We start from the raw sequence: 27578 nt of genomic DNA on the forward strand, positions 1-27578 counted from the left end.
TTCTGAACCTGTAGAGCAACTATAAAATTATTTATTTTTCTTTTATTCTTTTTTTTAATTATAAAAAATACAATTAAAAATACAAACAATTAAATACAAATAATTAAATACAAATACAAATAATTTGGAGCAAAACTGCGCAATCACTTGTTCCAGCCATATTTTCTCTTGAGTCTCTTCAAAAGGACAGGTACAGTATAAAAATACTGGACAATACTCAAAATATACAGTGCTGTAGTTCCAAAAACAAATGTTGTTGCATGTTATTATTGGAGTCTCAATACCCTAATTTTATGAACTTCTTTAAAAAAAATGGTATAAGAAGTGCAGGACTGTTGAAACGTATTCTCTTCCTTGATTAGCAAAGACATTCTTAAAGGGGCTGTTCAAAAAATGGAGCAACTCGTGGAGCAACTGGGGCAAAAAAAAGTAGACTCACTGCATTTCATTGTCTTCTGCTGATGCCTTATTTGTCAACAATGCCAAAATCCCTGAAGCTGTAGTGACCGATGAGACCAATAGGTGGCCGCAACGTCACTAGTAAGGAACTGGTGAGTTACGTGACAAGCAACTGCTGTCATGGGAGGCTCAGGGCTTTTGGCAATGAGTCCCCGACACAAGACAGAAAGCGACCCAGCAGCAGACAATGGAGTTGAGTATACTTTTTCCTTTTTTTTTTTTTTATTTTACCCCCCCAACCACCCACAGGGATGCATCAGCTCCAAGCACAGATAAAGCAGCTTTCCAGTGGACTAAAGAAAATGTAACCATACATTTTTGGAAATCTGTGACCATTGAGGATTTGTCTGCAAGACTGTGCTTGTTTCCAGGCTTCAACACAATAAAAAGGGGTGAACACCATATTTACAAGTCAAAGAACTGAGAAATGGATTCAGTTCTATTTTTCTGCTCTCAGTCCATAGAATATATACAGTAGCCATCTAAATGCCTTTGTCTTATGATACAAAAACAGACAAACAAACAAAAAGAAACCTTGATTTGTACCTTATTCTAGGAGGCACACTGTACCTGGTTTCCAGTGGAACATTGCTGTTGAGTACCCAGCTGTCCTGAAGCTGAACCGATTCTGGAGTAGTGGCCATATCATTCGGAGCTGGTGCTGGTGCATGAATCTGATTTCTCCGGTTGGTCAGGGAGTTTTTATTTAGAGAATTGGCAGAAGAATGGTGGTGAGAGAGAGTGTGATTGTGAGGAGGAGGAAGAGGAGGCCGAAGCGTTGACTGGCTATGATGATTTGTTGGGCCTGAAATAATAAAAGGAATATGTATTACTAGCGGGTTCTGCGTTACTTTGTCTATCTACCGTACATGTAAGAATATCAGGTATTTCGCTAAATGCATTATGGAACAACAAACTATTATCATCATGGTTAAAACAGAACAATAATACTTTGGGATATGATGCGTCATACGTTAATATAATTCTGTAGATTGTTTGTAATTGCTAATAAAACATATCATATTGAGTTGTAACAAAGGCCTATTCAATCCTCAGTAAACAGCAATTTTCTGTTAATATCAAAGGAGACATGAATAGGAAATCTCACCCAACACGTACAGGATACAGTGAAGTCACACTTTCCTTACTTCCTATTGATGTGAATGGTGTGCTCCACCAGGGGTGCTGGGAAAAGCTTAAAGAAGTTCTAGTTTGGCCACTATTTGTAGCATGTAGTAAAAAATATAATGGAATAAGTTTCAAGATAAGAAGATGATTGTTTGTATTATTGTATTTAAAGATATACAAGGCGGTTACGCGTTTCGACACCGGGCAGGTGTCTTTATCAGGCCAAAAGTAAAATGTCCAACATAGAACATGCAAACCATATCAGATAGATAGATATGGTTCTCAGGCTCTACGCTGGACATTTTACTTTTGGCCTGATGAAGACACCCACCTGGTGTTGAAACGGGTAGCCATTTTGTATGTCCTTGGAAGTAATAAACTGAACCATGTTATTTCATCGTCTTGTCCAGTATATATTACTGAATTAAGTTTGCCAGTAGAACTCTATCATTTCATGTTTTTTTTTCTTTCACTTTTCTCTACATTTTGCACCACCACGGTGTCTGGGTAGGAGCTGCAACTGGTCTGGTGGGCTCTTATTAGAGTCTATTATTTCCACCTGATGGGCGCCAGTTTACCATTTTTCTCTACAAGTTTCAAGATAACAATCTGTACTTGGCTGACTGGGTTGCCTTAACTAGCATCCCTGTGCAGGAGAGTTAGAGGGTCGCCTGGTCCCGCTGAAATCAATGTTACAATAACGTGTGTGAGGAACTTAAGTATAATTTATGAGGGCAGATATTATATATGTAGTACTTAACCCACAATGGACATTTATTGCCTATCCGCAGAATAGGTGATAATTGCCTGAATGCTGGGGGCCACACCACTCCACTAGAATGGGGTCCTGTTTCTCCTCAGTGCACAACACATTGAGTAGGAGTTTGAATGGAGTGTGTTTAAGCACATGCCTTGGCACTCCACTACTCCCGTCAATGTCTATGGGACCAACATAAACAGCTGACCACTATGCTCAACTCTTTCCATCGACTCCATAGATATTGAATGCATTTGTAGGGCACATGCTTGACCAGTGCTCTGAGGATAAAAGAGGGCTCAAAACAGAGACCTGTCCTGTTTATTGGGGGTCCCAGTGGTGCAGCGATACAACATTTAACACCTATTAAGGATATGAAACTTGGTAAATGTCCATTTAAATTTTTTCCATGCAAGACAATCATTTATAGAGTCAAACCTCCACTTCAACTTTGCTTACAAATGGGTTTTTCTGCAATTTTGCAGTTTTCAGAATAGATAATGCAATAGCCTGAAAAATGCAGTACAGCTTTACGTGTTTCTATATCAACCCAGCTTTTTATGCAACCTACTATAATATGCCTTAGATTTCCAAGCTAAAGATGCTGAGACTAAACAGTCATTTATTACCCTATAAATAAGTACATGGATATAGATAAATACGGTACAGCTTTATATGCGGTGGTTGCAAGCAATTGGACTTTAACATTAAGCATGTTGTAGACTGAGAAATAATAAGATATACTGAGTAATAAAGTACTAAAATAAATATAATTACAGTTAAGGAGAGGCCAAAAGGAAATTCTGGGAAGGAAGCCAGTGATGATAAAGGTCTTATAAGTCACACTGATACACAGTTGAGTAACTACCATTTCAACCCAGCAGCCACTTAATATCAATTCACTGGAAATTGACTTGAATAATATAGAACGTATAAATTACTTATCTGAAGAAGGAGCAATATTGCTATTGACCATTTAACATCTATGATTTATATTTAGGGATTTCCTTTTGTACGCACTTACATACAAATCATTCGACCAGGGTCATATTTAGTGAATTCAGTGCCTGATACATAGCTGGTTATTATGTTATAAATAATGTTACATGATATAACTGGAAACCACAGCCCTGCAGACTCTGGGTTTTGGAGGGATAATAGCTTTTTTTATTGAACCTATAGCCCTTAACAAAGCAATGCAGATTTTCTCTTAAGACACTACTCTTAACTTAGGGCTTGTGCAAACCAAGTAATACTCTTCCTAACAATCCTTGCAGCTTTCATTCCACTACTTTCCAGGCCCCTGGTCATCAATCATGATATTTCAACATGGACATGTGATTGTTGCAATTTACAAGGATGTAGCTATAGGGGGTGCAGAGGAAGCAATCACTGCCAGGCCCTGAAGCCAGAGGGGGCCCAGCGGATTCCTTACAATATAATAAGATACCAGTATTATAGACAGTGCATGCAAAGAGGTGGCCCTATCACAAATATTTCATTCTGGAGCTTCAAGTTACGCCCCTGGAATTCTATCACTTCCTGTTGCGGTGATACCAGTAGTCAACACTGCAAACATTGCTAGTGGCCAAGAGATTGACAGGGGGACTAAGGAAGTGGTGACACAAGAGCAATGCAGGATTTGTAAGGTCAGTTTGTTATTCTACACCACTGTAAGGCCTTAGTTAATTATATATATATATATATATATATATATATATATATATATATATATATATATATATATATATACACACACATATATATCTCCAAAAAAGCAGGCGGCACACCAAAAATTGTGAAAAAAAGTGAAGTAGGCCTATTGCCTCATACTGCGACGTTTCGGCTCCAAGAGTCTGTTTCAAGCTTCAACTGCAGTATGAGGCAATAAACCTCCTTCACTGTTTTCACAATTTTTGGTGTGCCGTCTGCTTTTTCGGAGTTATATTGAACGGGACAAATCCTTTTCCCATTGGTGAGCACCCTATGCCTAGACTGGTACGGTCATATATATGTTTTGTGTAGTAGATAGATAGATAGATAGATAGATAGATAGATAGATAGATAGATAGATAGATAGATAGATCTATAAACATATATATGGTTCTGAACATCTTCTCTAACGCTGACATTTTTATCAATATTTCTCTTGCCCCAAATAAATACCAAACAAACAGGCAGTATATACAAACAGTATGCGGAATTGTAGTAAATCATAAATCCCAGGTAAACTATTAACATCATCTGAACCGATCCCATTGAAATCCTTGTCAAACACATCCTATTTACTGACAATCACGTACCGTATCTACCTGGGCCTCACTATGCAGCGGAAACATCTGCACGGAATTTGTATGTTCTCGTGTAGTTTCCTATAGGGATTCATGTATCCTAGAACATACTGATAAGTACATTGGCTTCCTTTGAAAGTGACCCTCGCCTTTATATGTAAGAAAGGGAATTTAGGTTTCAATAGTATTCACTGCAGAGTATCTCGATATTACACTGTACAGATAAGACTGTATAAAATATATACTAAAGTCAAGGCTGGCAGAGAATAGGTTTGGTTTTACTGATGTATTCATATCTGGTCACTTTCTGTTTACTTGGCATCCATCACCTGCAATGCTTTTGACATACAGCCTTCTGCAGCTTGATTTCTACAGTCAATGACTTTAATGACATAAAGGGCAGAGAAAACTTCCCAGAATGCATTGCAGAAGCCCCAAGCGGTAAATGGGTAAATAATACATAAGTGGAATTTATGAGAACAGTAAGGCCATAAAACAAAAATCATACCATAGGTCCCAATATGTGAGTTGTTGTGTCCCAGACATCTCTGTATTTGTAAAGAAAATAACATCTCCCCGGGGCCAGCCTGACATCCCTGCATTTGCTGATGATTAGGACATTCTAATACTTAATGGGTAGAACGTCTGTAAAATCAGATTACATTTATTACCAGCCCTCGCTTTTTGTGCGCAGCTCGTAGCTTGCAAATGCTAACATGTTTCTCTTGATGAGAAAACAATGCAAATTAAGTATTGTATTATGAAATATTGTATCCGAGAGTCAATGAATGGTTCAGAAAAAATGATGCGCACTGGTCGCACTCTTACTGACGGACTCACTTAAGAATCCTCATGTTTCAAGACCTTCTGTTATCTTCTATCGTGTAAAGCGCTTCTAGATTTTAGTACAGACCCCTGAAATATGACATTGCTGTTTTCACACAGAATTTCCAGCTTTATGTGAGACGGCTTAGTCTGTTTAATATAGAAGTGATTCTAAGGATGATCGTACTTTGCAAATCCGGAAGCAAGTCAAATGAGTACACGATAGGTATCACTAGATGGAGCTCTAATTTACTTGGTTTTCTTACCAGAGAAATTCCCTTACAGTGCCATCCAAAACACTAGATAAGGAATGCTTTATACTCTTTATTTCTTACATATTTTTAAGCCAATTTGGCTGAAAATTAACCGCAATGCACACGACCAGACAGTCATTGTAGAGGGTCATATATATGGATATCAGGACTAAGATGTCTGATCAAATGTAAATGTATCAAAGATAACATAGGACAGATAGTATGCCGAGTAACATTCGTCAGGACGAGGGAAACACATGAAATATTTCCTACAGTACGAATGATATTCCCCTTGCATTGTCACAACTACAACTAATAACCAGGAAATTTATAGCAAACTGATCAATTCATTGTTTGTTATAAAGATTGAAATGTATATTTATCTATGAGCAGGAGTTTACATATAGAATACATTTACAACTACATTGTGTTACTTAAAGAGGACCTTTCACCACTTGGGGCACATGCGGATTTATTTACCACTAGAAAGCTGACAGTGCGCTGAATTCAGTGAACTGTCGGCTTTCATGTCCATGAGCTATCGGTGCCGATACCGTAGCTCTTCACCGTCAGAAGGGTGTTCCTGACAGTCAGCCTATAGCGGTGTACTGTGAGAGCGGAGAGGAAAGCCTCCCTCCCCTCCTGATAGTACTCATCCATAGACGAGTACTGGGGGGGCATTTCAATGGGAGGTGGCAGGATTTTGACGCGGATTCCGCGTCCAAATCCTGACCATTTTGTCCTGTGTCAACTACCCCTAACAGTATAGGAAAACACACAGGATGATACACAGGAAAACACAAAACAGTCACCATTTACACTGTGTTGTCACAGCACAGAAAAAACTATTAGCTATTAAAATGTCCCAATATAGGAATTAAGTAACGCGGCTCAGAGATTAAGCACAAAGCATTGGTAACCATGGGGCTTCATAGTAAAACTTATCACAGGGCCACATTTAATTTTATTCATCCCCTTCCACAGTCATCTCTAACTGGACATTATATCCTACTGAAAATGGGCCTCCATAGCTGTGGGGTCTCATAGAAGCTGCTATATTTGCTACCCTGGGCCTTGTGTGAATGGCGTCATCCTGTGTAATGTACAGTGATCCCGTCTGTAGTAATAATCACTTAATCTCCATAAAACACAAGTGTCAGCCAGTTGTAAGGATGAGTCACCAGTCTTACATGAATATGCCCTCATGGTATAACTCTAAGGCAGATTTCTCAAAATTGAAAAAAATTTGCAGCTTTTATTTTGTAGCAATATTATGATGTCTGAAATTAGCGCAGCAGCACATGTGGTGTACATTCACCAGATACGAGAGATATTAAACGCCGCTTTTAACAGATTTTTCACTTTTTGCATATTTTTAGCAGCAAGGCGGAAAGCAATCATTGCTTATATAAATATATTATCACTGCAGCCAATAAAAGGTTGGCATGTTCTTCATCGCTCGATGCCGCATGATGACTACTTGGATCGTTTGGAATTTAGAAAGGTTTGATGTGTATGAAAATTATTAGGAGCAAAACTGTTAAGTGAGTAGGTGGGAGTTCCCTTCACATTAGTGGGATATTGAACATCTGGTGAAAAAACCCAATGCTACTGATATATGCGTGGGCACAAATAAATGTTAACAGTTTGATGCCAATCAGGATGCTTTACAAGCAGACCTCTTGCTACTTATTGCCAGCAGGAATCTTATGCTAAGAACGCTAGTACATTGGAAATTGAGGATTAAATTGAAGCTTAGTTATTTAAGCAAGGTATGGAAGTTTGAGAATTTAGCATTTTCTTGTTGTTGAACTTTTTATTTCCATCCTTAAAGTGGCACGATGCATGTAATGTCAGCAAAAAATTGATGTACCTGTAGCAAGCTTTTAAAGAGCTGAAACAGGTGTTACTTGTGGTTTTGGGCGTTTTTTCCCACCACTAGTATTTCCGGCTATACATACCCCCTATAATCAGCATAAGGGTCCATTCACACGGAGGAAAATGGTGAGGAATTTGATGTGGAATTTCAGCGCTGAAAAAAAAAAAGCCTCCCATTGACTTCTAGCAGAAAAAGGAACCCATTGAAGTCAATGGAAGGCTTTTTTTTCAGTGCTGAAATTCCACACCAAATTCCTCATCATTTTCCTTCATGTGAATGGACCCTAACTGGACCCATTATTGGGCGGCCCAAATGTTTCCACATGTATATCATGGTTTTTTATGCTTCTAGTTTATCCCTTATAAATTCAGCTACACACATTGATATGAGGAGTGTCTTTTCTGTATCATACAGAAGTTTTACTTCAACTCTATGAAGAAATCCATCCAGCATTAAATCTGTATATCCTTGTGAACCCCTACATATCACACTCATGTTGAGTAACCATATGGTTATCTGTAATACTTTCTTTATTATACAAGTATGTATTCTTACAATGATAGCAATTAGAGATGAGCGAGTATATTCGATTGAATACCTCCTCTGCATAGTTACCGGTGTAAAAATGCGCCAGGGAAGGTGGGAGCGGCAGTAAAAATTTGATGGCCCTCCCACCTTCCCTGGCGCTTTTTTGTGGGTAATGACCAATAAGAAATTTTTGAGTATCTTGGTGTGCAGACAAGCCTGGGACTCCTTGATACCCATAAATTACTCTCCTTTTAATTGTAAAGGGTTTCCTCAGTGATCCACATATGATTAGAACTCCAGTGTAGAAGTTCTAGTTGCCACCTAAAAATGAAAAACTGTGTTGAGTTCTTTGTGCTTTTTTTATCTTCAATAAATTCAGTATAGAAGGGGGAGAGCGAGAGAGATGTAGATATTGCTAAAATAACTAGAATATCTAAGACAAATAAGTTATTGCAGACAGTCATTGTTTCTGTAGACGGAACCTTCTTGCTAATAAATTAGAGGGGCAACACGGTGGCTCAGTGGTTAGCACTGCAGCCTTGCAGCGCTGGAGTCCTGGTCTCCAATCCTGCCAGGAACAACATCTGCAAGGAGTTTGTATGTTCTCCCCGTGTTTGTGTGGACTTCCTCCCATTCTACAAAGACATACTTAAGTGAGAAAAAAATGTCCATTGTGATCCTTATATGGGGTTCGCAATCTACATTTAGAAAAAAAAAATAAAAATAAAAAAAAAATAAAAAAAATGTTGCCCAGAATGCAGGGGTAGAAACTTATACAAAAAAATGTCCTAAAATATTTTCAGAAATTAAATATTCCATTTAAATTAGTGCATGTATAGCAGTTAGTACTTCCAACATTTGGGGCAGTTCTATAAATTCTGTTCACCACTTGGACCTGTTGGACCACTCCTACAGTATACACAAAGACAAAGTAAATGTTGTACTACACTGAAGTAGTAACAAATAAGCATAACCTCAAGCTCCTATTACCCACTTACTATATTAGGTCACATTTATAATACTGTTGTCATCTTACTGTGACAGAGTGACCCTAGTCATCGGGGCCCAAGTGGTACCTCTGTATTCTCTATAGCTATACCTCTGACCATGTCTTGTTACCAAACATTCTGTTTTGCATTTACCTGATTTATTAATGCATATTGTATACGCAATAGAGGGTTTTCTACCTAGGGTGTGAAAATCTACTGGAAAAGTACCAGATAACAATGTGTGCATCTCTATTTTCTATTACCTCTGTTTAGGTGTTAATCCAAACCCATTGCAAACAAGTCTACACTATAATAACAAGTGAACCTCCATGCCACTTCCATAGTCAATTGTATTAATACAGGTTGGCAGTTTAGCTGGTTATGTTGCCTGTGGGATCGATCAGCAGCCTCACAGCCATAGTTAAATTGTGTATTGCCACCAAGCACAATGCCATGTATTGGGTGGCCTGGTGTAGAACATAGCATGTCTGGAGTCTGAAGTAGCGTATTCTCTGGATTGATGTAACATAATTCATTATCTGGTAGTTTAATGGGTGATTCTGGGTTTGTTGTACGACCCAGGAACATGACCTACAGGTGGCATGGTGCTAAAGGAGGGTTACTGGTATGGGCTTGTCTTTCAGTGTTTTGTCTAGGCTCCTTATTTCCATGTGTATGCTTGATGTAGAAGTTTGGGAAACTATGTCCCTGTGACGGTCAGGTCTATACATTTTACTTATCTATCCATCCATCCATCTATATAGGACTGGTTTGGACAGTTGCACATTGGCAATAATAATGTATTTTCACTATTCTCACCTATCCTTTGAGAACACTAGATTTTATGATGAATTTCATCTTGCTGTATATATATTTATTTTTATTTGACAATAGAGAATTGTTCTGATTTCTCTTTTGAGCAACCTTGTGTAATGTATGTGCAATAAGTATGTGCTACAATGATTAATCTTGTTTTTCTCAGATTGCTATTCCAGATGGAGAAATCAAATGCTATTTATACTGACACAATGGGTTTATCCTTACGTTCTTATACGGAGCCAGTACAAGAAAAGAAATACTTGACCCAAGGGCACCGGTGCTTTTCAACATCTCCAAAACATAGAAGATTTAGAAACCTAATCTACACTTAAGAGAGAAAATACAGGTTGTTAAGGGAAAAAGGCATTTGCTACTAATGTCTGATGCAGCGGTAAATCAGGACCCATGGATTCAATTCAATCAGCCTTATCAAGCTATTCTCTAATGTACCTTCTCGGGTGTGTTTAGGCGGCTTTGTACGAAGACATTGAGCCTGTGTTGTTATCAGCAAGCTATGCATTTCGCAAATAATAGGATATTCAAAGCATACCTAACACTATTTCTAGCAGAAATAGGAGAGGAAAAATTCAATAAATACAATGTAAAATTTAAGGGCAAAAAACATTGCGTATTAACCAAATACAACATATTTTACTCAGTAGTGCTATATACATATATAAATATGTCCACTCTTAACTAATCTCTCTCATTATCCATTTTAGTGAAGGATTCCAATTTGACTTGAAATCAATTCAACACAATATCACAACGTCTTAACAAAAGCCTTGAACGGCTACTGGTTTGAGTTCCAACGCTCTGGGGAATACTGGATGCTCTTGGTGTCACGTTCTTGTCTATGTCTAGACCCAAAATCCGGACTGCAGACTGCACTGCTAAGGGAACAGGGGAAGGAGACTTTCCCTGATGATACGTCTGCTAGCTAGGCCCTGCTTGCGGTTGGTGGTCAGCTGTTCCCAAGCTAGCCTTGGCCCCGACAACTCCTGGCTCTCTAACACATAGGCCTAGCTGACAGATAGGGCGAGAGCTACAAGAGAGTTAGGGACTGGGGATACTAAAGTGGTCACCCCTACCGAAACCAAGGTTCAGCTGCAGACAAAACAGGATGGGAAGTGCTGGACAACAGACACACAGCACAACACAATACACAACAAGAGAATGAGGAGAGGGACAGTGGAGAGGTGAGGAAAGGGTTAACACAGGACTGGGGCAAAACAAACTGGAACCCAAACTTCCTCACAAACACCAAGACAGTGACAGGCAATCAGAACTGTAGGACAGGGCAGAGTGGAAGTGTGGAGGGAAAAACCAGACTCACACACAAGGCAACACTCACACCACTTCCAAGTCAGCTGAAGTTCCAAAAACACTCCTTCTCCCTGAGCCACGAATTCTATGTAGGATACAACAAAAACCAGCAACCAGTGAAGCCAGCCCTCCTCCTAATAAAGGCCCCAGAATCGTTCCATAGGATAATGACAATGAGCAACACCTGAGGTTCGCTCCAGAGAACCACAAGCATACTCTAAAGGCAGACACCAAATGCACAAACAGAATGGACTAATGGCAAGGAAACCACCCGAAGACCACAGAACACCGGATCAAATCCCCACCAGAAAAATACACAATTTCATTACCAGAATTCAGGTCGTGACACTTGGGTTCTGGACCTCCTTCATAGACGTGTGAAGTGTACCTCGCTTGTGGTTGTTACGGGTGGGTGCACTCTTGTTCTTACTGTTTTGTCGACTTATGCCTTGTGGCCCCCTGGTTGGTTTGCCTTTCGTCTGCTCCCTACCCAAGATTTTGCCTCCCCTTCTTTTTCCCGCTTTTTTTTCCTTTTTTTTCTCTTTTCTCTCTCCTCTCCTTCTTTCTTATGCCCTCTTTCCTTTCTCCTCCTTGCATTCCCTTCCTCTTCTTCCCTCCCACCCCCTTACACCTAATATGGCCGGACCTTCCCGGAATTTTCAGGTGGTCCGTTGTAATTGTTGTTCTATTTTTACTGTTGCACTGTTCATACTCGTGTCTTTCTTTTGCTTGCTTGTGTTTGCTGTGTTTTTTTCGGTCTATTTCGGACCTTATTGTATCTTAAACCCTTGCAATAAAACTTTGAATCGAAAAAAAAGGCCTTGACTGTGATTTGCCATTCCCCACCTTGTGACCACTCTTGATAACTTGTCATGAAACCACGTTGTATTTAGATAAGCCGCTTAGCTTGTGATACATAAATCGGGGCATATCCAAGGTAGAGAGTTAACCATGCCATATTCCCTCACTTCCACCAATCCCCCACTGTTCAGTCCAGATAATGCCCAATCTCATGGGCCTTGTCTGGACTTTCTTTCTTAATATCAGATCAGTTCTGATCCTTGGCACCTGCACTGATCAGCTAAATGAAGCAGCTGTGATGCTCACACACTTGCTTTCATTACTAGGCACAGTGCCATGAATTCTGTAGTGTCTGTGCCTAGTAGTGGTACAGAACTGCAGTACCGCACAAAGCCACTGCAAAATGCATGGCACTGTGTCTGGTAAAAATGTAGAATCAACAGTGCTGACCTAAGGATAGATCAGTAATGTTTTAGTTCTAGAAACCCCCTTTAAGCTCCGCTTTTTGTAAATGGCACCTAAGATTTGAAGCTTAAAGAACAAGGATTCTTTGCAACACATCTTTATGCTTTAGTTTACTTACCCTACCGTAATATCCAGTGAAAAATGACTGTCCTGACATTTATAAGCATCTTTCATCATATACTATGGTATATTTTAATACACATTAATAGTATTGATCTTCCCCGTTCTTCACTGCTGTACATTTCATTGCCCGTGTTTGTACACATTTTATATTCAACCTTGATATGTTCCAGCTCAATAAAGACTAAAATTATTCTGATTATCTCAAGGCAAACTAAAGTGTTGATTTAGTGAAAGTTAAAACCAAAAGGAAGCTAAGTGATGCTGACACATCTCTAGAGCCTAAACCTTTTCAGTTCTCTACTGTAGTCAACATTAATTTGCTGGGCGCTTTGTGTACTAGATGCTTTAGAAGACCTGATGATATGTAAAGAAGCAACAAAAAAAACAGAGGTGGCAGTAGCCACTAATCTCTTCTATTTGAAGTGTATTGGAAGCAACAGTTGGAAATAAGGCGGCTTCCAGTTTGTACAAGATGGTAGCTCATGGCTGCACATTTTCTTTCCCAATGATTATATATAATAAAACTTAGAACATGATTTCAAAGAATCACTTTGTAGCTAAGGAGCTGATATCTACTGTATATATTCAATTTGCAAACTCGGGAACTCCAATAAATCTTCCTTTACAGAACCTGACATGACTGAGACTTATACCTTTTATGGATTTGAATAATAGTATTCCCATTCAGGAATCTCCCGTTTAGTATAAGCGTGTACGCTTCTGGTCATCCTACAATGAATGCAGAAACATGATCTCCATAGTGGTGACCAGCCAAGTAGTTTGTGGCTTATAACTGTAACTGGACAAAGAGGTGGAGCTTAGGGAGGATATGGACAGACATGTGCCACTTACCCTTGGCAAGCGTATTGATACATAGGGCTAGACCTGAGAGAAGGAATGGCTTTGACTCTTACTGTCTGTAAAATACATCCTAGTTGTAGAATTTTCTTCCTTCCTCAGAAGAAATTTCAGACATTGAGATATTGTAGAGAGTTATTCTGGTCTTCCTTTGACCACGAGATGAGCGTAACTACCACACAAAAAAGCAACAAAAAACTTTCTTGAGGAAATAATGTTAACATAATCCAATTAAGTGTATTTTATAGAATAAGTTACGATATATCAAACAAAACCTAAAAACTCTGTCATGCAGTCGCACTCTGAGTCAAGGGACTGGCTGACTAGCTCTACTCCGTAGGTAAGCCAACAGTGGCATAACTAAAGTCTTGTGGGCCCCGGTGCAATCTTTTGTCCGGGGCCCCCTACCTCATCTCTATAGCGAATTCTTGATAGTGATGGTTCTGGGTGCTAAAGAGTTTAATGAACCTTAGGCTGAGTTCAAACGGGGTTTTTTGGACCGGATTTTGATGCGGAATCCGCCTCATTGACTTCGATGGGAGCTGTTCACTTCCTTTTTCCACAAGGGAGAAGAAAAAAGGAGCAAGTTGCAGCATGACACTCCCTCCCGGCTAGGCCAGTTTATTTGGGCCTAATCCAGAGCGGAATGCTGCAACTGTCAGAATGCTGTGACAATCACACTAGCCACGGGAGGTGTTTTTGGATCGGATTACGAGGCAGCTTCTCGCGTCAAAATCCGGGCCAAAAGACCCTGTGTGAATCCAGCCTTAGTGTGATTTGGGTAATCTGTAGGTCTCTTTGGCTTATGGGCCATATGGAAGCTCCAATCTCAATACTGATGCCGGTGCAAATGAGCCCCCCTAAGGCTCCTGGACCCCAGTGTGACTGCACCCTCTGCACCCCTTCAAGTTATGCCTCTGTAACCCAGCCTCTGTCTCTGCTCAGACTCTACATCAACTATGATGGAGAAGGGTCTTGCTATCTATACAACAAATCCAGCCCCGTTCCGGTATGGCATGAGTAACCAGACATGCGGTGAAAATGGGACATTGAAGCAGCTCTCAAAATTAAGTGTTTGCAGCCCTTTCAAACTAAAATGCTTTAACTTGTTAATTTGAAAGAAATATTTTTTCTCATATTCGGAGTTGAATAATAGCTCCCTATTGCAAAACATAAGATTTCATAAATCCAGCCTCATTTAGGCAGAAAATTAAAACACTCCGTCCAACCTATAGTGCAATCCTAATTAGAGCTTTTCTATATTTCTTTTTTCCTTACCACTGCTTGCTTGTTGGCTTGCTTCATTTTTATGTGGAAAGGTATCTTGGGATCAGATCTCTTGTCAAAGCTCATTGACCCTATCCTCTGGTATGGAGTGTATTATAACAAGAGAAGCCTAGTCTGAAGAATACTCATTTATCTACATTATGAATCTTAGCAATGAGAACATTTTATTCCTGGCATCCTCCAAACTGGCTAATTTACAATCTTGTCATGTGCAGGTATATGTGTGTGCCTGTCTCCAAAATGTGTTGCCAGCCTACCGTTTAAACTGCACTTCACTGCACAATGAAAATTGACAGGAATGTTAATTATTAACCACCAAGAAGCAGACTGCAAAACTGTGATTCATGCGTGTTTTAGAAGCATACAATGTTCACCGTTACTTCTCTGTAATTAGAGAGAATTATTTTCTGTTACTATTGTAAAGTGTTGGATGAAGCATGAACGTATGTTTTTCCTATGTAGTGGACAACAAATGCAGATAAATCTTTTACTTTGAGCAGAAGCTTTTCTACACCCTGGGCCAGAGACATTAGTAGGCCCCTCACATAACGTAATGTCCCATCAAGTGACCCACGCAATACAGTGTCCCCTCAAGTATCCCCCACATAATGTCCCCTTGGTGATTATTCCATATATGAATTACAGATTTAAAAAAATAAGTTGCCTGCGGCTGGTGCTGTACTTGTGGTGCTGTCTCAGTGTGGGCGACCTGCGACCTCCCTGCTGCAGATATCGTCAACCTGAACTCCTAAGGACATAGATAGAGTTAGAATCTCTACCTGCTGCATGGAAAACCCGAAATATGGGAATATGCTCATTCTAGCCGGCTGAGGGGACCCACACTACCATGGGGGCTATGCACATGTATCATTTGACAGCGCACTGTCAGCTTTACCATTCTGTGCCCTGGGGCAAAAGATATCTGTGCCGTTACCGATGTCTGCCCACTGTCAGAAGGGCATTCCTGATAGTCTAGCTATTCTGGGCCCCTCCTGACAGTACTCATCCACAGGTTAGCGTCATCGCTGGGCGGTAAGGAACGCTCCCTCTGACAGTATAGTGCTATGGACAAGTACTGTCGGGGGCGGCATTCCTCACAGCCCAGCTAGACTGTCAGGAACGCCCTTCTGACAGTGGGAAAACATCGGTAACGGCACTAATATCTCTTGTCCCATGACAAAGAACAGGAAATCTGACAGTGCACTGAATTCAGTGCAATGTTGACTTGCTAATGGTATATAAAACTGCATGTGCCCGACCATGAAAGGTGGTCTTTGAATAACCTGGTCAAGAAAGATTGGCTTGTTAGTTCCCTCCCATCCTACGCACAAGCACAGATGCTGCACTCCTGACACTGACCACGCAAAAGGTTCACACAGAGTATTTTGGCTTGTAATGTGGTACGTAGACGCCGCGGGAGCTTTTGCGGGCCGTATACGCTCCCATTGCAAAATCACGGCCGCAAAATAGCGCCACGTATACGGCCTGCAAAAGCTCTCGCGGCGTCTACGTACCACATTACGAGCCAAAATACTCCGTGTGAACCCGGCCTTAAATAAATATAAAGCAGAAACATACATTAAACACACTGTATAGTGCAGTTAAACTCACTCATATCTTGCCTTACTGTACATTAGACACTGATAATAATAATAATACTGTCGCTTCTGAAACGCAATTACTTTTTGGGAACAGACAAATGACTTGCAATACTCTGTGCTGAGTGAACGATGGGCATGTTTGTAGAAGATATTTTGTTCACACTGTTTTAAAAGCAACAAATGTTGTAATATTTTTACTTATATGGTTGACGCAGAGTAGCATGGATCCATTTCCTCATTGAAAAATAACATTTCAACTTGGAAAATAAAGTACTATGAGGGATAAGCGACACTTTTTACCATATTAAGATATGGGCAGAATAATGGATCAAATTATATTTTTAGAAATAATAATAAAATTAATAAACTGTTAGCAAATAGGGTGTTCTGCTTCTGTAGAGAATGGAAATGTTCCAAGATAATGTGTGCAAGTACATCAAATCTAATGAGGGAAGTGTGTCACAGATTATCTGATAATATCCAATACTAGTACTAATTCTGTAATCCAGATAAAGCAAAACAGGAGCGCTTGAATATCACTTACAACAGACTTTAACCTGACTTGCTGCAGCGTGATAACTTATCTCAGAAGACAAAAGCCATTGAAAAAAATCAAGCTAACAAAGTCAAGTGTTACACGTTGTGTAAAGGTAAACTTTGCTGCATCTGGAGCAATTCTGGAGCATGTTATACCTACGCTTAGTGTTGTTTCTTTGTTATTCCTCCTAGAAATGTATGAATAAATTGACAACTGGCCGGTACCAGTTAGGGCTCGTTCACATCTCCGCCCGGTCTGTGTTCTGCAGGTTTCCGTTTCCTGCACAAAACTGAGCAGGAGACGGAAAACTGCAGGACTCTTTCATACCCATTCATTTGAATGGGTTTGAAAGATGTCTGGCCGTGAGCGCCGGTGAGCGATTTATGCTCTCCGCCGCGAAACCGTTTCTTTTAAATCGGACACAGAGTCGGACATGCAGTACTCTGTGTCCGGTTTTAAAAAAACGGTTTCGTGGAGGAGAGCATAAAACGCTCACCGGCGCTCACGGCCAGACCCTGTCTGACAGCTTTCCGTCTTCTGCATGCAGAAGACGGAAAGCTGAGAACGGACTCCGGGCGCTAGTGTGAACCTAGCGTTAGGGGTATTTTTATACTGACCAATCAGTGCTGACAATCCCAGACTCCGGGAATACTTGACTAGGGTAATGGTAATGCTAAGGGTAATGTAGGATCGGAAAAACAAAGAGTTCTAAGAGAACATGTCCCAGCACTGTTGTTTTACGGAGATTACAGATAGTCATGAGAAAAGACATGTCAGGAGAGGTGACAGGCGCTCTTTATGTTATATTCTAGTTTAATCTAATGTTTTGGCATTAAGCTAGCTGACAGGTACTTTTTAACAATGGCAGACACTCTATAAAGGGGTTGTGCCATGGTAGACACTTATGTTACGGAATTTCTAGAACAGCAATTCCCCAGTAGCTGCTGGAAACCCTGGGGCGGGGCACAAGAGACAGTGAGGCCTAAGCTGAAGCCCCCACTGTCCCTTTCTATTGCCAGGCCCTATCCTACGTATAGGCGGAAACTCGAAGACGATCCCTTCCTATATATGTGATACACAAAAGACAGACAAGACGGACAACAACAAAGAGAGGCCAGGTAGCCAAGGGTCAGGAAACAGTCGAGCAATGCAGTGCCAAATCGGAGTCCAAAAGAATAGTCAGTAGGGAAAGCCAAAGGTCAAGGATTAGAATACAAGTAATAACAGCGACAGAAAAAAACAAGTACACATAAGGCAATAGCAAGCACCAATGTGAATGCGAACCAAGAATAAATAGGGAGGAAGAACCCGTCCTGAACCTGATAGGAAGGCAGGCTGTCAATCACAGGGTAAAACAAAACTTAACTCTTAGAGGAGCAGAGGGAAATGAAGGTGAAGGAAAAAGGGTGTGGTAGAAAATCAATTAACAAGGTGAAGGAATAGGACAGTGTTCAGACAATGCAACCAAAAACTCTAAGCAAGTTATCAAACTGTGCACACCTCTTGCACCGCCGCATGCGAGCAGAGGGCGGCGCAGAGACCAGAACAGGCAGAGATGTTACACTTATCTCCGATCCAATGGAGATCCAAAAGTCCCCCAAAATCCTCCCTGTGCATAAAGTGCCAGTGCCCTTGCATGGCCAGCACTGTTCACTTCTTTGGGGCTGCCAAGGATTGTGGTCCCGGAAGACCCTTAAAAGTACTTGGTATTTCATGAAAGGGATTCTATCATTAGAATCCCTCTTTTTTTTTTTTTTTTTTAATTTACAAAGACCATGTTGGAATAGCCTTTAGAAAGGCTATTCTTCTCCCATCTTTGTGATTTTGAGCCATGCCGCCGTTCCTGAGAAACTTCTTATTTCTTCTTTATGTAAATGAGTCTTCAGAAAGCATAGGGGGCATCCCCTGTGCTCCCCATAGACTTTCCAGCAGCACCTCTGTCTTGTTAACACCAACCCCTCTCCGCTTCATCATTACACAAGTCATCAACCGGCAGAGCCGACTGCGCATGTCAGGTTCGGCCATTTTTCTGTGGCCTCTTACACGAGCATCTGCTTAACCACAAGAAAATGGCCGAACTGACATGCGCAGTCAGCTTTGCCGGTTGATGGTGCGTATGATGTTGTGGTGGCGGAACAAGACAGAGGCATTCCCTGTGCTCCCTGAAGACTCATTTATATAAGAAAGAAATAAGAAATTTCTCAGGAATGGCAGCACGGATCACAATAACAAAGGTAGGAGAAGAATAGCCTGTCTAAAAGCTATTTGAAGAGAAAGGGATTCTAATGAAATATAACTTTAATAGAGAATATTTAGGAAAACTTTTGTTCCTCATTCTCCTGTTTCCTGGGGGCCCCAGTGGTCAAACCCTCTAAAATCAGGCAGTTATCGCCTTTCCTTACTGTAGTGAGAAAACAACTTTAAGAATGCAAAGGTTGAACGCCACATTGTAAACCTGCAGCATATCAATTTAGGTCACTTTAGTGCTAAAGGTTGAGATTGCAGTATGTGGATGAGATTTGGAGATATTTCCTCCACTATGTGGTTACTATACATCATAACTGGCTAGACACCAGAGAGTATGGGCCAGCTAACCAACTGCAAGTACGACAATTATGATCAGATACGCATCTTATTCAACATGAGGGCATCTCCAACTCAACCATGCAGAATCAGACCCTATGCAATCCATACAAATACCATTTTGGCAAATCCTGCTGATAATCTGATCTATATAGAAAAAAACTAACTGTTCCATACTGGCAGATGTTGAGGTTATAATCTAACATGCCGATTATTTGTCCAGCTGGGATATTAACTATTGTCAGTAGGGTCTGTCCTGGCATGTTTATGGAGAAGTTGGCGGAGATAATAGATTCAGATTAGTAAGTGCTCAACAGCAACTATCTTCTATGTATAAGATATGAATATTTTTTACATGAGCATAATTATTTTGTATTCCTGGACCTTCATAACACATTAAAGTCATATGACTAATATTTTCATTACAAATCTCGTCTTACTAGGAAATATAAAAAACAAAAACTTGCGAGTCTTCAGTAGGTGATACCTTTTTTAATGGCTAACTCATAATGATGACAGAATATAATGTTTCGAAGCTCTCAGCTTCTTCTTCAGATATACCTAAAAACACTTTCTAAAGGCTGCATATTTATGTACAACTGGACACATTAGGATAGGATTTCAGGAGGGAGGGGGAAGAGGATTATTACTATATAAATATAAACAATTCCCAGTTCCCAGGTTCTTTATCTTTATGGCTCTCTTAGTTCAGTGATTTGTATAGAATGACATGAACCCATGTGATGCATTCATTCCATTATCCAGAGTGTTAAATAGGGTCATGCACCTGTACTCATAAATCCGTCTCTGTTTCCTTGATTTAAAATTCCCTCTCAAAATCAAAATTTTCATGTTATTGGTGATATTATGATCTTCCTGGCAGAAATGTTTTGGCACGGGAAGGTCCATTCTTTGTTGTTTAATTGTATGGCGATGTGAATTAATTCTCATTCTGAGCTTCTGGCCGGTCTCTCCAACATACAGATTTTCGGTGGAACATTTGGTTAAAATCCCAGGTGCGTTCACCTGTAACACACCTAATGTAGTGTATTTATTAATGTGCACCAAATGTTCCACCGAAAGCTTTGAAACGTTATATTCTGTCATCATTATGAGTTAGCTATTAAAAAAGGTATCACCTACTGAAGACTCACAAGGTTTTTGTTTTTTATATTTCATAGCCACTGGCTAACACGGTACAAAAACAAACATTTTCCTTATTGTCTTGCTATGGTTATAGTCATGAGATTGGATTGATGAGACAAGGAGTAGACAAGTGGGCAAGGAGCATATCTAGGGCACAGTTGATAAAAGGTGGACATATAATCTAGCATTTAAGGAGCACAGCTTCAGATATGATGTTTCTTCCACAATTTAAGGAAGTTGTCTAAGATTAGAAAAACCTGGATGTTTTCTTCCAAGTTAGTCCAGTGCTGTATGGTGCATAATTGTAATACTAGAACCAGCTTGTAGACAACAATGTGTCCTTTGGATGATACTGGTGAATGCCACTTCTCTCATTTGACACGTAATATGTACATCTAATTATAAAACTACTTTTTATAAACAAATAGTACAAGTGAATGTAAGAAACTTTATAATACATCTTATTAAACAAATGTTTCCTTTTCCACCTATTAGGCTCCTGATCCTTCTATTCACTCAGAATGAATCTGTGTCTATTCTCTCCTCACACACAAGTGTATAGAGAGGGGAGGGGTGGAGGAGGCTGTTTATTGATTTATTGCCTCATTCTGTGCAGTGGTAGACTTATCTTGAAAGATAAGTGTCAAAATATCTCCTTCACAGTGTAGGAGGTGCAGTTAGGACTGTGACTTTTTCAGTAGTCTCCTCCTCCCCCTCCTCTCTCCATAGACTGTTATGTAAAAAGTAATTCAACTGATAAGTGATATGTTGTCAATAAGAAATATTAAACCGTTTCTTATAAACAAATGTATTATTAAATGTGTTTTCCTATTAAATGTGTTTTCCCATCTCAGTGCTTCACAAGTCTGGCTGCAGTCTTTTCATCTCACTTCCTGTATTTCTCCTCCCTCTTGCTAAACGGCAGGAGAAGTCTCACAACACTTATACAGATCAGATAATATGCAGATGCTTGTATAGAATGGACTCAGTGTCATCTATGTTTTTACATAGAGAGATTACAGACTGGGCTTTATCAGCAAACTACAATTAGCTGAATGATTGTCCTGCCCGCAAGAGCAGTGAGTGAGTGACGTCACTTGTCCTATAGGTCCGTGGTTATAGTAACGCTGTGTAAACAATGGGAGGAATAAGGTCACATAGCAGGAGAACAAAGCAGAATTTCTAAAGCAATATATTTAGGGAAAGTCAGTTTGTTTTATGATTGGAGGTACATTGTGAGGAATGTAAATTTACAGGAAACACTATGGGTTTCATTAATCACAAATCAGTTTTACTGGCATTCATGTTACTATAATTAGCATGAAATGCATCTAATATCATGTAATTTTGATAAATCTGGACAAAAATTCTGCCATGAGATGTTACCCTACTATTTATGTCACACCCTTACTGGAGAAAGTCTGGTGTATAAGTATGTTCATTTTTTTACCCACTTTTCAAAAGTAAGAGTGGTATAAAAATTCAAAATGTTGTAAAATTTTTCTCAAATAATCTCATAGCTACATAGAAGACCTAGGGCTAGTTCACAAGGGACAAAATGGTCAGGATTCTGACGCGGAATCCGTGGGAGCCGGTCATTTCCTTTTTCCGCTAGTAGGAACAAACAAAGAAGCGAGCTGCCCTTTCTTCAGGCGGATTCCACAGCTGATTCACCTGCAGACGTCCGCCTCGTGACACCACCCTCCGGACTTGGCCCATTCATTTGGGCCTAATCCGGAGCAGAAAGTGCACCGGCATCCCGTCGCGGTAGTCGTGATGGAATGTGTACACACGGAACCCCGTGTGAACTAGCCTTAACCATCTGCTTCTGGCTTCATCCACTATATACTGGCAGATCCCTGTTTCAGGGAAAGGGGAGTATGGAAAACTCATATATAGGTCAGGACCCCACATTGCAAAAACACAGCAGTAAAAAAAAAAATGCTGCATTTGACTTAATCTGCAAGGGGGAAGGGATTCTGGCAAATCTCCTCCACATATTGCAGAAAAAAATCTGCACCGGAAATGCTGGGATTTTAAAAACACCTGCATTTTTCTAACTCATAGCAAGTCAAGCAGACCTACGAAAACGCTGTTGGTTTCCGTATAGGTATAATAGAGGTAAACTCTGCAGACTATCTGTGAAATACGCTGCAGAAACAGATCAGTGATATCATCTGCGCAATGTGTATGCACAGTATGACAATACCTTGAATAGAATGAGACTAATACAGAGGCTTTCCTTGCAGCAATTGTTAGAACAGTATTGTAGTGCTATACAGATTATATTGTGTAGATTGTGCTTGAATCATAGGCTCTGTATGGTGTTATTAAGGTAATAAGTGGTAGTATTGTTAAGGTTCTTTATGGAGGTGTCACATACCAGCATTGGAATAATCACTTTAGTAGTATATACAGTAGCTATATAGTATGGTGGTATTTAGCTTTTTGTTAACAGTAAATTGTATTTGGTTTCTGTATGGCGGTACTATTTATACTTTTTATACCAGTATTAAGAACTGCTTGATAAATGCAAATGCATCCAAATGACATTGTCTGCTACTGCTTTTAATAGTTTGGAGTAAGATAGGTCTGCAATGAATATGACTGAATCATGATAAAGGTTTTATAGGTAACATACTTTAATATTTGTACAGTAGAAATAGAGGAATTCTGGCCTGTTTTCAATGATTAATTTGACTTTTCATTATTATTACATGTAGTACAACACATTTACCTCCTAGAAATCTTTGTTTTTTGTCTCCCTCCCTCAGCAGTGTAGATGCCTCAGTTTGGAGGTAGAGTATATATGTTTCTCCATCTCCCTCTCTTTGTCCTTCTGCGAGTTCTGTTATAAAAAGAAATAAAATAATAAAAACACAAATAAACAACTCCCTGCTAGTTTTTTTGTGCAGCTAATTCTAAATTTTCTGCCACTCCTATTGCACATAGCTTTAACTCCTAGTGAAATTGCCTACAAGAAACAAAGCTGGTGATTCTTGGTGTTCTATCTCTATTTATACCAATCTACCATAGCTTAGTACGGTGTGCCAAAAGCAAAACTTGTATCTGCCCCAAAAACATGAAAAGAAGATCCTTTAGGTCATGTAAATTGCACAGTAGGACAGGGGGCAACACAGTGGCTCAGTAGTTAGCACTGCAGCCTTGCAGCACTGGTGTCCTGGGTTCAAATCCCACCAGGAACAACATCTGCAAGGAGTTTGTATGTTCTCCCCGTGTTTGCGTGGATTTCCTCCCATTCTACAAAGACATACTGATAGGGGGGGAAAAATGTACATTGTGATCCCTATATGGGGCTCATAATCTAAATTTAATAATTGTTTGTGCAGTTGTAGTAACTTGTGTATAGGGTGGGTGCAGTAGGTAACACTTGAATGTAGCTGTAAATTGGGTCCACAGAATAGCTGACACCCTAGTTTAATACTAATAGTATATGTCAAAGTAAGATCCATATGAATTCCAAGACCAAAGCTTTGCTTGGAGAATCCCGCTGCCTCTCGCCTCCCTCCCATAGCAGTTCCTGATTACATCATTTTCCCATGTACACGATGTAGGAGACTGATTCTGGGCCCTTTTTTCATTTCTTCCATGATCCAGTACTGATGTTGACATGGCCACTGAAGGTGCTTTAGGGGTAGAAAAGGGGCAGTGCGAGTCCTGAAAGCTTTCTATTCTACCCAGCATGATCTTTCTCAGAAACTTGTATTATAGCTAGGGTTGAACCGATCTTAAAATTTCAGGATCGTTTCTAAAATCCGATTTCCGATCATTTTCTATTCAAACCCAATCCCAATTCCAATCCCAATGCAAATCAATGGGATTTTTTAAATAATCTTAGATCAGATTTAAAAAAAGATCCTATTCACTACACAGCATGTAGTCCAAAAATTGATTCAATAAGATAAGTCAATGGCCATAATGTGCAGGATTCATTGTGTCTTATAGAAGACGTCCGTCGTATCGAGGAGAGGAAGCTACAGTAAAGTGAATTTAAAACACACAGGTACCTGTTGGGTTACTATTCCTAGTACTATCAGGCATTTGGAGGGATTAATTTAGTTTCAGTAACTCCATGTGCCTCACATTTATAGCAGTTAACCCCATCATGTCCCTCCTATTAACCCGTGTGCCCGATATAAGGGTTACTAATATGTGAGACACATGGAGGTACTAATAAAAGACCTTAATTATTAAGATACCTAATTATTATCTCCATATGTCCCACATATCAGTAACTCTTATGTAAGGCACCCAGGGGGTTAGTGTGAGGGACATGATGGGGTTAATGGCTATTACTATGAGGCACATGGAGTTACTAACCTGTAATGCACATGATTGGACTTTTTATCTGTAATGGTGCATTTCCCCCTTAGGCTTATACTCGAGTCAATAAGTTTTCCCAGTTTTTTTGTGGTAAAATTAGGGGCCTCGGCTTATATTTGGGTCGGCTTATACTCAAGTATATGCAGTAAGTATTCTTAGGTGACACATATTTAATTGATAGATACTCAACATAATAAAAAAGGATGCCATCATGTTTAGAAAATAATAATACTCTGTCGAATATATAAAATAGCTTTCTATATTATACGGAAATGCATTTTCTTTAACATTTCTTTTTTTATTCACAAATTAACATGAACAGTTTATTTGTGAAGTTTATGAGAAATATTTCTGCTGCAGAATGACATTAAAAAAACAATTAACAGGCACATTTTACATACTTAACTACGAATCAACTTAGAATTGCTAATGTACCAGTAAAGCGAAATCGTGCTTTACGTGTTCTTAATTCAAATGTATAAAAGCGATAAACCAGACATACAAAATCAAGTCATCATAATATGCTAATGTACAGACGCATAACCATAAGTAACCATTGTGAACCACCATGCTTTGACAAGACAAGCATATGCGGCAGCTAAGCACAGAGAAGCCAAAATTCCTCTCCGTGGATCAAGGCAGAAAATCAACTTCAAAACCTCTTTCCAGCGCACGCTACGAGCATATTTACCATTTCATTAAAAAAAATCTGCTTGGTGTTTCTTTTCCAAATCAGAATAAACATCTGGATGGTATTCCTACAGGCATATCAATAATAGTTTGAGTATTTCAATTTGTTTAAAAAGTGTTTGATTGAAGCTCCGGGAAATCTAACAAGCTGTTGAAGAGTTTAATAGGAAGGAGTGAGGGTAATCTCTTGCATGTTTTTAGAATCTCCATCGAGATTCTACACCACCCGTATCCTCTGAAAAACATTAACACCAGCATAAAATATTCATAAGAATAGAAATATTAGTGCTTGGGGAGACCAAAATAGGATAGAACATGCAATGAGATATGAATTTCATTATCATTTGCCTTATTGCCAACGTTACAACATGGAAAATACCAATTACAACCCTTCTCCACATGGTCAATAGTCTGGGTGGAAGGGTTTGTAGACTAGAGCGTCATTCTACAAGGCTTCCGCAATTCCAAGAATATTTGCTTTTCTCCTATTGTTTTACTTCTCAATTTGTTTTAATCAAAAGGCGGTGAACGTCTGAAATATTTATGAAAGCTAGAGTTAAAAAATGGGGCAATATCTGATAAATGAGATCTTCCATGAATATTGCAGTAAGTTCATAACGGTAAGAACTAATATTGTCATTGAGCAATATACTGTAGTCTAGTTACAAGGAAAAGTTAGAGTCTGTAGTTTCTGTATGTATCTGGGGCAGCCATTATTAACCCCTTGTATAAAACACAAGTTTTTATTGGTACCAGACTTATTTTTTTTTTTTTTATCATTATTCTGTCTTTGGGGGGAGGCAGGATAAGCAAAATTGGCAATTCTGGCATTGATTTTATATAACATATATTTTTTTTTTTTTACTCTTTTTTTTTAGTTCTACTAAGGGACCATATATGCTATGGATCTGGGACTACTAACCATATAAAGAGTAAACAATATAAGTGCTCCCCCACCCTAAAAAGGAAAACAATTAAAACTTAGCTTTTATTAAGCTTGGTTAAAACATAGGGCAATATACAGCCCCTATAGTATGTAAAATGATAAAGATGTATATAGATAGTGGTGTAGATACTACACACCAGTAGACAGTCGATATGACCCCAATATGATCCAAATAGGGAGTAACCAATTCAATTCGGTGCAGACAGGGTTTGCCTTTCTAAATCTGTGTAACTGTCGCCTCCCACCCTATATTCAAACCAAATAGGTGGTTCTGTGTTTACACAATATTCGGCGGACAGTAACACAATATAGTTGGTAATTACGTGTCAAATCATGACAGCTATATATATCCAATGTAGCAATGAGTGACTGTCAGTAAGTAATGATAGAAACTCCACCACATACTAAGGGAACATACAATCACTTTAGCATAAAGCAAATAGGCATGTTGGGATCTAATAGGAGAACTAAAATGGCAGTGATAGGGAGCCATTGTTAATGCAACCATTAAAACATGGATCTCAATTGAGGGTACCCCCTCCTTCTGTAAACTATTTAGATGCCATGGTCATTGTTAAGATACATTATCCCCATTCCCATTTTGGACTGACAACCAGTCTAGGCCATATCAGGTTTCCACTGCTATGTGTGCAACTACCCCATGTCATTTATCGGTGTTAGTTGGACACAATCAGGACACAATGTTTCCATTTACTAACGACAACAAATACTGACCCCATTTACATGATCCTGTATTCATTGAATATGATTTCTGACAGGTCAGTGACAATGCGTTCACAACCAGTGGTTCTCTTGGCTAGGGCACGTTCAATTTTGTAATAATTGTGGCAAACACCTGTCATAAATCTGTCACATATAAATAAATCCTTAGGGAAGGACTTGTCCAGACAGGACGATCTTTAGGCATCCTTCATACACAT

General features: G+C 39.5%; 1 protein-coding gene across 6 annotated transcripts in view; it reads right to left on the reverse strand.

Moving 5' to 3' along the window:
- The window catches only part of TENM2 (teneurin transmembrane protein 2), a 1311127-nt gene that overhangs the window by 402041 nt on the left and 881508 nt on the right, over window positions 1-27578 (reverse strand). For 2 of the 6 annotated variants that reach the window (XM_075274731.1, XM_075274729.1), the window contains 2 exons: window positions 23395-23505; window positions 1006-1264 (listed from right to left, as the gene is read on the reverse strand). In XM_075274731.1, the coding sequence (XP_075130832.1) occupies window positions 1006-1264; window positions 23395-23505 (370 nt within the window). The remainder of the gene's footprint in view (window positions 1-1005; window positions 1265-23394; window positions 23506-27578) is intronic. The other 4 variants (XM_075274735.1, XM_075274734.1, XM_075274732.1 and 1 more) reach the window with 3 other exon arrangements.

This window comes from Leptodactylus fuscus, chromosome 5 (assembly GCF_031893055.1).
Source record: "Leptodactylus fuscus isolate aLepFus1 chromosome 5, aLepFus1.hap2, whole genome shotgun sequence".
NCBI lineage: Eukaryota > Metazoa > Chordata > Amphibia > Anura > Leptodactylidae > Leptodactylus > Leptodactylus fuscus.